The sequence below is a fragment of the Pollicipes pollicipes genome, unplaced genomic scaffold, assembly GCF_011947565.3.
Source record: "Pollicipes pollicipes isolate AB1234 unplaced genomic scaffold, Ppol_2.1 Scaffold_7221;HRSCAF=8561_pilon_pilon_pilon, whole genome shotgun sequence".
NCBI lineage: Eukaryota > Metazoa > Arthropoda > Thecostraca > Pollicipedomorpha > Pollicipedidae > Pollicipes > Pollicipes pollicipes.
The window spans coordinates 4,319-17,608 of NW_023597028.1; the positions used below are offsets into that span (position 1 = coordinate 4,319).

At 52.2% G+C, this 13,290-nt stretch overlaps 1 protein-coding gene and 1 long non-coding RNA gene across 2 annotated transcripts; one reads left to right on the forward strand and one right to left on the reverse strand.

Annotated features, from left to right (window-relative positions):
• Positions 1-305: 305 nt before the first annotated feature.
• LOC119109011 (uncharacterized) lies at positions 306-1,880 on the reverse strand. The gene is made up of 3 exons (XR_005095379.1): positions 1,795-1,880; positions 858-930; positions 306-394 (listed from the first exon to the last, which is right to left on the reverse strand). It is a non-coding gene; the product is annotated as an uncharacterized LOC119109011 (long non-coding RNA).
• A 1,339-nt stretch (positions 1,881-3,219) lies between these two features.
• Positions 3,220-6,622, forward strand: LOC119109012 (CAP-Gly domain-containing linker protein 1). The gene is made up of 7 exons (XM_037232556.1): positions 3,220-3,557; positions 3,603-3,968; positions 4,188-4,299; positions 4,408-4,791; positions 4,921-6,138; positions 6,326-6,367; positions 6,557-6,622. Exons 1-7 carry the CDS (start codon positions 3,220-3,222, stop codon positions 6,620-6,622), a joined length of 2,526 nt encoding a protein of 841 aa, XP_037088451.1.
• Positions 6,623-13,290: the final 6,668 nt, after the last annotated feature.

The window sequence follows — 13,290 nt, forward strand, 5'->3', positions numbered from 1 at the left end:
TGTGGGATCAGATGGAGGGTCGGCAGTGTGGCAGTGTGGGATCAGGGGGAGGGTCTGCAGTGTGGTGGTGTGGGATCAGATGGAGGGTCTGCAGTGTGGCAGTGTGGGATCAGATGGAGGGTCTGCAGTGTGGCAGTATAACATCTAGCAGAGGCTCTGTCAAACAGTGGTCCGGCGCCTGACTGCGGGTCAGAAGCGCAACACTGATACATCCAGTAAAGGGTTTGTGGCTCAACACAGTACAGCACAAGACATGGCACCTCAGAGATTCCAGGCAAAGACTTATCCCAGTTACACACCTTCAGTTTGGCAGTCGGTGAGGACGTGTTCTGCAGACGGACCACCATGAAGTCTACCAACTTTGGTGTCTGGGCAGGCGAGGTGAGGGTCACCTCTGTAACACAATGGGGTCACCACCGGAACAACAGAGGTCATGGCTGCCCAGTCAGTGGCACTGTTTGAATGTGGTCATTGCTGGTGGTTGGCTTAGCACAATACTTCAAAATGTTGATGACACAGCCAGGTCAGAATCAAGTATTACAACCATCACCAAAGAGGATATGGCACACCCTAAAAATATAATGATTTCAAAAGAAAATAACAAATCATTTACCAAACCTATAACCTCTTTGAGCACAAACATTTATAGCTTGAGCAACAATGTGTATTGAACAAGTTAACATGGATACCTCTTCACAACTAAGTATTTCTTGTCACAAAACCAGAACAACATTGTGGTGTGCAATCAATAGTTGCATCATCAATAAAATGAGCACATGTTGCAAAAATGATTGGATTGTGTTCTAGTATATTGAAACTAGTTGTGTAATCTAACAATAAAGTGCAATTCAGCTCACCTGATATTTTGTGTAGAAGGTACCCAGGTGTTGGACTGGCATCATCTGATGTGGCTCTTATCAAGTCAGGGTACTGAAACAGCACAGAAAGCAGATATCAGCCTCTAAAATAAAATAAAAAACTAGGACAAAAAGCAGTGTACCACCAATTTATCATTCATGCTCAACTCCAGCTTTAGAAGCAAGGTTTCAATCTCTTTAGAAAGTGAGCCAAATCTGGGTAGAAAATGTTTTTTGGCATATTTTGGCCATCAGTTTAGCCATCTTGCCCTGCTCAGCACCCGCACCCCTTTCATAAAGCTACACCCCTGATTCACAGACCATCAGACATGACACAGCCAGTGGAAAGAGCACACAAATCAGAGCTTGAAGGGAGTGTGACCCATGTGCTACCTACCTCATGATTTCCACCACCCATAAGGTAAGGTAAAGTGAAGTCACCCTTTTCATGCTTAAACAGACCATCAGCTCCAATTTGGTAAGATTTGGTTGGTTGGCTCCATTTACAGCCTAGTAATGACCAACTATTGATTTTGAAGTAAAAGAAATATGTTAATGAATGACTGATATCACATCATCTCATACATAAGCTGTAGTTTTCCATGCAAATCACATTATGTGCAAGCTAGTCATGTAAGCCCTCCCTCAGCCATGGGGGGACAATGCTGATATCTCAGACACCCAATGTCATTTCATAATGGCATGCCAGCCTGGGAAATTTAGCCAATATGTAATGCCAAGGTCATTCTCCCTCAGAATATTATCTTTTCATGGCATTGATGATCTTCAAAACCAAGTAAAGTAGATAAAGAGCCTCGAAACTGTTTGCAAAATCCGGGGCTTCACGACTTTCAGGAAGGGCACATTACTGTCAAACCGGTCAAAACCAAGACCATATTTCGATATGAATGGTGGCTAAGCAGATTAGACTACTTACGCAAGACAGGTAGCTGAAAAATATGTGAAGGTCAGCAGCCATTGTGAACAGTTAAACACTCCATCGAAAATAGCCTTACGCTCCCAGACAACCCCCGAATGCACATATCCCGGAACTCAAAAGCACTGAAGCGTCGCTATGGCGCAAGGTTTGTCCTGTTTTCAAGGCTCTTGATATATGTGGAACTTTTGCATCTTGTTCACACCTGCTCTCATGCAAGAAACTGCATTATTCTAGTTGTTCAATTGGGCCAAATGTTCCCAACGAGTATGTGATTGGTCGAAAGCAGGAAAACCTTGAGGCGATCAGCATCTCCGTGATCTGGACACCGCCCAATTGGCTCACTTTCGATTATCACTTGCGTTGTTTTGATGGTTGTAGGGCGAGCGTCCGCGGTCGTAGCCTTGTATGGGATACTGCCTGCATAGCGTGGATTCCTCGGTGGTTGGGATGATTCATAGAGACATATCCACGGCCTTGGCGTCTGCGTGGCGTGACACATTTTACAGCTGTGCATGTCTTGGAGAGGGAGTGGCGTGTCCACGCGATGTGGTGTCACCTGTTGGTGTGATTTTCAATAGTGACTTGGAAATGCGTCTTGTCTAGGAAGAAAGGCATGTAGTGGCTTAGGGGATCTTCCTAGGTGCACAATTGACTGCAGCTGTAGGCATCTGAAGACCTGATTAACCTGTGTCTTGCTGAAGTAAGTACTTTCACTCAAGCTTCCTTGGAAGGGTGTTTATTGTTGCTGGGACTGAATGCATTGTGTGTAACAAGAACTGAGGACAACACCCAGCTCTTTTGGGCATTGCTGCCGCTGTGGAGATTGATCAACCAGCTATTATGGATTCTGCAAGAAAGATGTCTGGAGTAAAGCCCCCAAGCAGGCTAGCCAGACCCACAGCTGGGTTGGCAAGACAAAATGGGGATCCACAACATTTCAGCTGTGGTCACCCTGGAGCAGAGGCCCCAAAGAAGCCATCTGACACCCCAAGGAGGCCATCAGATGTCTCAAGAAGGCCATCGGATGCCCCAAGAAAACCATCAGATGCCACTGTATTGACAGCAGATACATCCAGCTTCAGAGTTGGGGACAGAGTCTGGGTGAGCGGAACAAAACCTGGTCAGATTATGTATATTGGGGAGACCCAGTTTGCCCCAGGTGAGTGGGCTGGTGTTGTTCTGGACACCCCTGATGGCAAGAACAATGGCTCAGTGGCAGGTGTCCGTTACTTCATGTGTGAGCAGAACAGGGGTATTTTCTCCAGACTGACCAAGCTGAGCAGGACACCCCTGGGCAGCACTGGAGCTGAAGCAGATGCCGTGGCAGATGGACGCTCTGTCCCTAGCTCCAGAAGGTCCTCAATTGCCATGGGAACACGAGCCACCAATGCATCAATGGTCACAAGCCCCATGGATTCATCAATGATCTCCTCGCCTGGGGAGGACCTGGAGCTGGGTGATAAGGTGATTGTCTCCAGCAGCTCTGGCTCCAAGACGGGCCTACTGCGCTACCTCGGCAAGACCGAATTCGCCGAGGGGCAGTGGGCGGGCGTGGAGCTGGAGACGCCCTCGGGTAAGAACGACGGCACCGTGGCCGGTAAGCGCTACTTCTCGTGCCGGCCCAACTACGGCCTGTTCGCGCCTGCCCACAAGATCTCCCGGCCGGCGCGGCGCAGCTCGCAGAAGATGGGCGTGCACGCGCTGCGCCGTTCCACGTCGCGAGAGTCGCTGCAGTCGGTGGCGAGCCAGGCGTCGCGCGTGTCGGCGGCGCGCGCCGCTGCGGCCACGCCACGCGCGCGCGCCGCCGGCGCCGCCGCCGCCTCCACGCACGCACTGCAGCAGGTGCTCAAGGAGAAGGAGGAGCACATCGAGCAGCTTCTGCGCGAGCGCGACATGGAACGCTCGGAGGTGGTGCGCGCCGCCAGCCTGGTGGACGACGGTGAGGTGAAGGTGCTGGCGGCGAAGCGGGAGCGCGAGGAGGCGGCGGCGGAGGCGGCACGCCTCAAGGAGCGGCTGGCCGAGCTGGAGCAGGCGCACGCGCAGCTGCAGAACACGGCCGAGGACGAGCGCCACCGCGCGGAGGAGCTGCAGTTCTCCGCTGAGGAGGCGGCCATCGTGCGCGCCGAGCTCGAGGCACGCCTGGCCGCCGCGCAGGCGGACGCCGCGCGTCAGGCGGAGCAGCTGCAGGCGGCGCGCGGTCAGGCGGACCTGCTGCGCCTGCAGGCGGCCGGCGGCGACCCGGCGCGCCTGCAGGCCGAGCACCAGGCGCAGCTGGCGGCGGCGCGCGACGAGTTGGCCGCCGGCCGCGCCGAGGCGGAGCGGCTGCGCGCCGAGCTGGCCGAGCAGCAGCGGCTGCTGGACGAGCGCGCCGCAGAGCTGGCGCTCAGCAGCCGCACCGAGCAGGGACTGCACGAGGAGGCAGCGCTGCTGCGCAACGAGCTGGCAGAGCAGCGGCGCCAGCTGGAGCAGCAGAGCGCCGCCGGCGATTCGCGCAGCGAGGAGGCGCGCCGCCTGACGACCGATGCCGCCGCGCTGCAGCAGGCTCTGGCCAAGGCGGACGGCGAGCGCGACGCGGCGAAGGCGGCGCTGGAGGCCGCGCGCCGCTCGGAGCGCGAGCGCGCCGACGAGGTGCGCACGCTGGCCAAGGAGCGCGACGAGGTGCGCCTGGAGGCGGCGCGCGCCGCCGCCGACATCAACGAGAACATGCAGCGCATCATGCTGCTGGAGGGAGAGGCGTCGCGCGTGCGGCACGAGGCGGACGACGAGCTGGCCAGCCTGCGGGCGCAGCTGAAGAAGCGCGCCGACGAGCAGCGTGCGCTGGCGGCGGCCGCCGACGAGCTGCGTCGGGCGGCGGAGCGCGCCGCGCGCGACCAGGCCGACGTCGAGGCTGAGCGCACGGCGCTGCTGCGCCGCCTGGAGGACGAGCAGCGCCGCGCCGAGGACCTGCAGTTCAACGCCGAGGAGCAGTCGCTGCTGCGCGCCGAGCTGGAGGCGCAGCTGGCCGAGGAGAAACGTCGCGAGCGGCCGGCGCCGGCCCCCGCCACTGACGGCGCCGAGTTAGCCGAGCTGCGCCAGCGTGGCGACGAGCTGGAGCGTCAGCTGCGCGAGGCGACCGGTCGGCAGCAGGCGGCCGAGAGACGCGCCGATCAGCTGCAGACGCAGCTGGACACGTGGCGCCGTGACGGTGAGCTGCTCAAGGAGCGCGTCACGGCACTGAAGGACTTCGCCGACGGCAAGGCGGCGGAGGCAGACTCGCTGGCGGCGGAGAACAAGGCGCTGCTGCAGCGCGTGGAGGAGAGCGCCGCGGCCGGCTCGAGGGACGCCGAGCAGTGGGAGAGAAAGCTGGCCGAGGCGACGACTCGGTTGGCCGCGTCCGCCGAGGCGTGCGAGCGAAGTCGGAAGGCGGAGGCGACGCTGCGGCAGGAGGCGGCCGACAGACAGCTGACGCTGTCAGACCGCGAGCGGCAGCTGGCGGAGCTGGAGGCAGAGCTGGCGGCGCTGCGGGCCGACAAGGAGCGGCTGGCACAGCAGGTGACGGCCAGCGGGGACGCGCAGCTAGAGGCGGACGGCCGTCGGGCGGAGCTGGAGCGGCTGAGAGCTGAGCTCGACGAGAAGAGCGCCGCCGTCGCCGCGCTGACGGACGGCCGCGCTGAGGTCGACGCAAAGCTGGCCGAGACTGAGCGCCGGCTGGAGGAGCGGCGCGCCGAGGTGGAGCGAGTCGCTGACCAGCTGCGACAGCTGCAGCGCAGCTCCGCAGCTGCCGGCGACGAGCGGCGCGCCGAGGCCAGCTGCCAGCAGGAGGAGCTGCAACGGCTTCGACAAGAGGTAGAGCTACTGAAGCAGGAGCGTGACTCCAGAGAGGAGGATGCTGCTGTGGTCCGACAGGAGCAGGGTAAGGAACTGGAGAGGCTCAAGAAGGAACTGTCGTCCAAAGAAGGAGACAGCGCCGCGGCTCGGCAGGAACAGCAGGAGGAACTGGAGAAGCTGAAGCTGGAGCTGGAGTCCGTAACGCAAGACGCTACTGCGATTCAACAGCAGCAGAAACGGAAGCTGGAGCGGCTGACGGAGGAATTGGCTTCCAAGGAGGCAGACGGCGCTGCGTCGAGGCAAAAGTTGGAGAAGGAGCTGGAGCGACTTGAACAGGAGTTGGCCTCCAAGAAACAGGACTCTGCTGCAGCCGGGCAGGAGCGAAAGCAGGAACTGGAACGTCTCAAGCAGAAACTGAACTCAACGGAACGAGAAAACGCAGCATTTCGGCGGGAGCAGGAAGCCAAACTGGAGCAGCTGCACGAGGAGCTCGACTCCAGGGGACCGGGACGTGGCGGCGGTCCGTCTGGAGCAGCGGGAGGAGCTCGAGCGACAGCAGCAGAAGCTAGACGACGCCCGGCGCGAAGCCGAGACCAGTCGGCGCCTGCTGCTGGAGGCGCAGCAGCGCGCGCGGCCGGCGCCGGCCGTGCCGCTCACCAACGGCGCCGCCGATGCGGCCGGCCACGTCGACTTCCTGAACTCGGTCATCGCCGACCTGCAGGGCAGGAACGACGAGCTGACGCGCCAGGTGCGCCTGCTGGCGGTGGGCGACGAGGACGAGGAGGAGGAGGCGGCGTCGCCGGCGGCGCCCGCGCGGCCGCCGCCGCGGCTGTGGTGCGACATCTGCGAGGAGTTCGACCGCCACGACACGGACGAGTGCCCAACGCAGGCGAGCACGCCCGAGGAGCCGCCGCCGAGCCGGCACGGCGGCGCGCGCGGCGTGCGCCGCCAGTTCTGCATGGCCTGCGAGATGTTCGGCCACACGGCCGACCAGTGCGACGCCGGCGAGACGTTCTGAGCCGCCGGTCCGACAGGTGGCCCCATCTGTTGTAGGACGTTGGGCCTGGAGCTCCGCTCCTGAGGTGTGTTTGGGTGGGCCGGAATAGCTGATTCGGAGGCCTACGTGGGTTGGACGGCCGGATGGCCGCTGTCATGTTGTCACTGGGCGTATGGCGGAAAGAGATACAACTAACTACACTCGTTGGTTCCACGCGGTGGCGCGCCGTGGCCTGGTGCATTCGTATGCAAACTCGCGAGGCCGTGAATTGCCCTTGAATATGGATAGATGACCTGCGCGTTGTCCTCGCCTCGTTAACATGTTTGGAGCCGGTCCCGCCGCATGTCCGCGGTCACTGTTGTACGGAGCGGCCGGCCTTTTGAGGTGGCCTTAGCGGTACTCCGTGGATTGTTCTCACAGTTTATCGGAAGTGGTTCGTTGCACAGCGTGGGTTAGCGTTATATGAGACGTTTATCTGTGTAGACTCTAAGTGCTAGTAGCAGCCCAGATTAACTTATCAACGTTATTAATCGCCTGAACTGGGGCGGCCTTTCAACGGACGCGCATTGCCTCTGATGCGGTTTGGTAGCATCCGAAATGTGTTGGATACGGTAACTCTCGTGCTTGTACAAACAGCCAGGAAGGTCGGGGAGACGCAGCCATGCGACCGGTCTGTCCTCTTGCCCAGGTCACACGAGGTCACACGGCGAGGACGATGTTAACTGTCTGTGATTTAAACTTCCACAACCGCAATTGTGTTGAAAGCGGGTTGAGCATTTCTCCGAAGGTTTGCATGCTGGGCTCCGTTGCAATGGTTCGCTGGGGGTGTCGGATACTCCGTTGTGTGCTGGGACTGGCTGTCGCTCTTCCTGTGTGTTCTTCTGCTTGTTTGTTTCTCCTATCCACAGCCCCCACCGCCTGGTTCTCGCCCCGGTCGTGTTTTTGTCTTTCGCTGTCTATATCCATCCATTTCAACTCTATAAACAGTTTCCTCTATCCGCGACAGCTTTCAACTCCATATCCAGTCTTCTCTATCCGTGACAGCGGTCAACTCCATCCCTTTCAACTCCATATCCGGTCTCCTCTATCCGCGACAGCGCTCAACTCCATCCTTTCAACTCCATACGCGGTTTTCTCTACCGGCGACAGCGTTCTCATCCAAACGCGTTATCAAAACTGACTGGGAGAACATAGACTCGGGTGCCCCAGACTGGCGCGGCAGTGGTGGAAGCAATGTTTGACTAGCGTAGCGACCGCTGATTCTATGTTGCGTTACCGTTACACTAACCACCGAGCGTGTGCTCTGCAGCGGCGACGCGGCCTGGCCGGCGGCGAGCCCGCCACCTGTTGCGCGAGATGTGCGCTCTGCGGAAGCCGTGGGGCAGCGGCGGATCCCCGATCGGACTTGGTCCGCATCCCACCGGGACTGTTACGCCTCTGCTCGGACCTGGTGTTGCGCGTGGACGCCCGCGGCTTGTGCGCAGAGGCGTGACGAACGGCCGCTGTCGCGCCGTTGCACTCGGGCCGTTGCACTCGGGCGCGCTATCACAGCTTTTCGCCGAGCTGTGGTGGGGCCGAGGGCGGCGCCGGCGACTCGCCCAGGCTTGCTGGTGTTAGCTCGCAACTTTTCACCGCTGATGATGTCACTGGTCCGGGTCAGTGCGCGCGCGCTGTGCCGTCCGTCTGCTCGCGGCCCCGTGCCTGGGCAGCCGAGGAGCCCAGCTACACTGCCGAGTGCCTGTTAGCTCAGCGTCGCACCCGCGGCATGGCGCGGTGTTTTACGTCACCTCGACCGAAGCCCGGGCGGTATTTTTGGTTGTAGCCTCATATGATGACAATACACGATGCGTTGACTGGGGAGTGCTGCGGTGGTGGACGGTGAGTGCTATGCCGCTGGATGTACTGACGGAGCTGGCGCTGTCCAGGACAGGAGTTCGACCCTGCCGCGAGAAATTTGAAGGCCATTGTTTTGCCAACGCCTCGCGCAAAGAGTAGGTGGTCCATGAAGCCGCAATTAGATCGGCTGGATTAGCGAACCGGCGGACATGGTCCTAAATCCGGTGACTAGCCCCCATAACTCATCGAGCGGTAAATGCGGATTGTTCAGCATTTCCGTATTCACACATCGTAGGCTCCGTGTTGGTTTTTGCCAGCACCTGGAAAACCTGCTGTTCAGTGTCGTAAAAGGTGGTTTCTAAAAGCGTCGGCCTTGAACGGCTCGACTCGGATTCCCATGAATCTCTTCCCTATTGCACTTTTCTGGTGAATTCACAAAAGGATGCATCAAAAATGATGATCAGAAGACCCAATTGCAGCACCTTTGTTTGGCTTCATGGAAGTCTGCCGTCCAAAAGCCAAAGGATGCCATTTTAGTACTTTGTAAACTCAAGTACTTCGTTAACTAATGGCTCTGTCTTAGGTCGTTTTGCCTTTGGACGGCAGACAGAATAACCAAGGGGCAAGTAAAGCATAAGCATAGCCAGCGGGCATTAGGGCGCATTTACCTTTTCACTTTAGATGGCACCCTGACAGATGCAAATCGGCGTGATACCTTTTCAATGAGCTCTGGGTTCCCTTAAAAAATCACGATTGTGCCCCCCGCCAATATCAAACATGCTCGGAAGTGCGAAGATCGGGTGCGGTATGCGCTGCTGATAAAACAAAATGCACAATAAACATTCAGCATAAGCGATGCTTGCTGATTATATATCCTGAATTTGATTCGTAATTGCAACGAAATGTTCTCATCATGTCCCAATTTTTATGAAGTACACTAAATACTGATGAGCAATTGGCATAAATATGAAAATATCAAAAAATTAAAAGAGTAATTATGACAAGGATTCGTCTGCATATTGCTGATACACAAACGATCTCGCGTGCCGTTTGTGCGGCGCAATTGCCGCGAATTGGAATGGTGTTGCGGTGGTGCGCAAAAAATGCATTATTTTATGTAAAAGCTTGTTTTGTTTCGTGAATTTATGTTTCAACACCAGAACATCAGAGCAGAAGTGTCAAGAAGACATCACAAGTCCAATCTTCTGAGCTGGGGTTGGTAAAATTCAATTCAAACGGACTGCGCCGGTTTGTGCGCGAAATGTGTCCTGAGAAGCGTGGTCTTTGTTTATGTTGTGGATTGCTCGATGTTGTCCATTTCCGCCCCAGGGTTGAATGCTTTAAGGTTTTCTTTTTCCTGATTTAGTTGGAATGAAACGTTACTGGGGTAGCTATGACATTTGTTATCTTAAGTTCATTGGTTATGTTTGAATGGCAGCTCTTAACATAGAAATGACATTTTGCTATTAAAAAATGTGCAAACTGTTGTAAAGGATTTGATTGAAGGTAAATCATATTCCATCAGTTGGAACAATTATTTCACTCAGGATTTAACAATGTACCTCATTACAGTGCCATCTGGGATGATCTTTTTGTTTGCTGTCATTGGATCCAGTTTGTAATTGTGCTCTAGTTGTTGAGCTGTGGTGTGGACTTTTGAAGTGAAGTTGTCTTATGGGAAAAGTGAGGAGCAGCATTACTTAATCTTGAGGAACCCGCTTCGCTGATAAACAAATAAGACATGCACATTCCAGTAAAAGTCATGTTTTTTGTGATCACTGGCCATTTGGTTCTATAGTGTAAGTTATCATATCACAAGTCAGGTAATGCCTTAGTGATACTTTGAAAGACAGGGTTTCTTATATCTAAACTTTTTAGCTTTCATGTTTGGCATGGGGTATGATTTCAAATTGAGGGTACATTTTACCATGCAGTGGATTATTTTTATATGTCACATTTTCTCCCTGTCATTAGCAGTGATGGTCCTGAAGAAGCAGTGGAGCAGGCTGAGTGCCACATTTTTTCACGCATTAGCACCAGGCTAAAATTGGTTTGCTATGAGAAAAGGGCATTTGTCTGCTGCTTCTTGCTGCTGTATCTGTCCATCATTGTTAATGAACATATTTGATGCTTTCTTCATTTATTGGTAAATTACAAATTTGGGTATAAATCTCAGGGTCAGGTTGAAACTATAGTCTGCATTTGCTACTTCTAGGATGAGTGGCATGTTTTTGCTCAGCTGAACACTTTGACAGGCAATGAATACAAAAAATATTTAAAGCCAATTTATGATGTAGATTTTATCTACCTCATTTGAAGTTGAGGGGTATCTTGTAATGGTGAGTGGCAATGGCTGAGTTGAATTTGGGTGTGAAGAACTTTATTGCATGATTGTTATTATAACTGTGCAAGATGCCATCCAGCCATAACACCAAGTTAAAGTGCTCTCTGACAAGGTCTATAAATCAGTCAATTTTGCAAAGGGACTGGTGTAATGCATTGTAAGGTAATGTTTTTATTGAGGTAGTGCTGAACAATCACTGTCACTACTTGTTAAGTTGGGTGTTCATATTATATTGAAATCTGCTAACCTGTGTTGGAAGAATTGTTTGAGTTTGTGTAAAAATTCCACATGTATGTATTTGTGTTGTTCTTTAAGCTGTGTCTTGGGGTCACTGGACATAAAAGATGGTTTTGTCCCAGGGTGCAGGGATTAAAAAGAATTTAAGTCAAAACTATATGATGTAAGCATTAACTGGTAAATCTATAAAAATAAATCAAGAGTGAATTTTTAGTCCACAGCTTCTAGCATCAGAAAGTAAGTCAAATATGGGGCAATTATGAGACAACTCACATTGCTTTCCTTTATTCTTGCCTCTTTTAGCCTTTAGGTTTAATATGGTGTAATGTTTATCTTGTATGAACTGTATGTTTATGTTACAATGCTCATTTGGGTTGTAATAGCAATCTTTCCAGGCAGGTATATTTTTCAGGTATAATACTTGAGATGCTTGCAATTTCTGGCTACCATTTTTTTTAAAGTCATGCTTGCAACTTCTTGTTTGTGGTAAAGAATCCTCCTTATCTGTTAAATGCTTAAAAGGAATGCTTTGCATTTGAAGATTGTGAAGCAAGCATTAGATATGATGAAACAAACTCAATTATGACTATTGCTGTAATTTTTAAGCTGGAACACCACTATAGACAGCACAGTTCTCTGTTAAGGAAAATGTACTCCTCAATGTGTCATAGTGTGATTACATCATTATACCTTGCACAACATGGACTGAGAGCCAACTGACAGCCTTTATCAGTAACAATTCTGGCAAATTTCACTCGCAAATGCCAGATATGGAGACCTTGACAATTTTTTATTTACTTTGATCACTGCATGGCTTATGAAATGGCAGAATTTGAAAGTCTTTAATATTGTGACATCCTAGATGCCAAGGTGACTCTGAAATACTCTTCCTGAAATTATCTTCCCAATGAAATACTCTTCCTGAATAGCACTAAAAGGTCTTCAGGATGGCTATTTCAGACCAAAACCCCAATTGTGAATGTGGAGCACTCCCCTTAAATGTGATAGTAACTATAAAACTGTTACCTTTTCCTGATGAATGATCTCTATGATGTATGGAACCAATGATCAAAGGGTATTAAATGCAATTCTAGCATCTAATACTGTAAAATCAAATTCATATACCCTTGGTCATGACAGCTTGGTCATGTGCAGTGGAAAGTGCTTCACACTTTGCTGTAATATAATTAAAAGACACTCATTGGCAAAGTGTTTTTGAAGCTGTGGTAATGGTTTCACCATGGAACAAATCAAACTTAGTGCAGTGCTGAATGTTAAGTGCTAGATGGGTGAAAACCATAAGCTGTGGTTTTTGCAAGATATTAAGGTATGCTGGAAAGTGTATGCATGACATACCTGCTACGTCTTCACAAAACCACACTCAGATGCGTAAACTGCATGACAGATTCTCAGAACATGATTTTGCCTGATAACCCCAAGCCATGTTTGATGGTGCTTTTTGTAATGGTCAGTCTGTCAGCTTTCTGCCATGGATTGTATGAAAGTTTGAGTGCCCTGAAACTTAATATACAATTTTTTTCATAATGTCAGGGGGGATACTGAGTAGTTTGTGTATTATGTGCACCTGGACATTTTGTTTAGATTGACATTTTGTCCACCAATGGGATAATTCTATGATATTTTGGAGATTTTGGGAACATTTAACACCTGTGCCTCCAACTGTGGAAGTTAGTTATCTATGTATGCTTTTTATATGTCCTGCAATTCTAACATTGCATGTCACATTGTGTGAGTGTGGTTTGAGTAACATAAACACTCATGTAGTTACTGAAAGCATTAAATTGTGTTTTTTTACTAGTGGTGAAACATTCTGTTCTTTAATTTTCTTCTAGTTATGGGTCCCAGAACATGAGATCATATGGTGATATGCATCTTTTTTATTTTATTAGAATGTATGTTCATCATTTGTAATGTAAGATAGTGCAGTTGGAGAAAGAAACATTGACATGCAACAAAACTACCCCCTAGTTTCATCCAACCTTCAATATTTGTCAAACATTTTGAATTGCACTTCTTTCAGCTGACAATGGCACACTTTTGTGTAATTTGTGATTCATATAATAATTTGAACCAGAAATAGTGTGAATTACTGTCCTCATAGAGATTCCCAGTTTGCACTGTGCCACGGTCAGTGTTCGCGCTCTCGGCGTGCCTTCGGCGACTGGCATGCCCCTCTGGCGGCCGCGTGCCCGCCGCCCGTCTCAGTTGGCAGCCGCCGCCGGCAGGTGGCTGCTCGGCCGGCGCCATGGAG

What these genes read in the sequence shown, in the direction of transcription:
- LOC119109012 (XM_037232556.1), top strand. Translation starts at nt 3,220, where the DNA reads ATGATCTCCTCGCCTGGGGAGGACCTGGAGCTGGGTGATAAGGTGATT. An exon ending in GCGATTCGCGCAGCGAGGAG is followed by an intron (nt 4,300 to 4,407) that starts GCGCGCCGCCTG and finishes CGCCGCTCGGAG; the next exon opens with CGCGAGCGCGCCGACGAGGT. An exon ending in GCCAGGTGCGCCTGCTGGCG is followed by an intron (nt 6,368 to 6,556) that starts GTGGGCGACGAG and finishes GTGCGCCGCCAG; the next exon opens with TTCTGCATGGCCTGCGAGAT.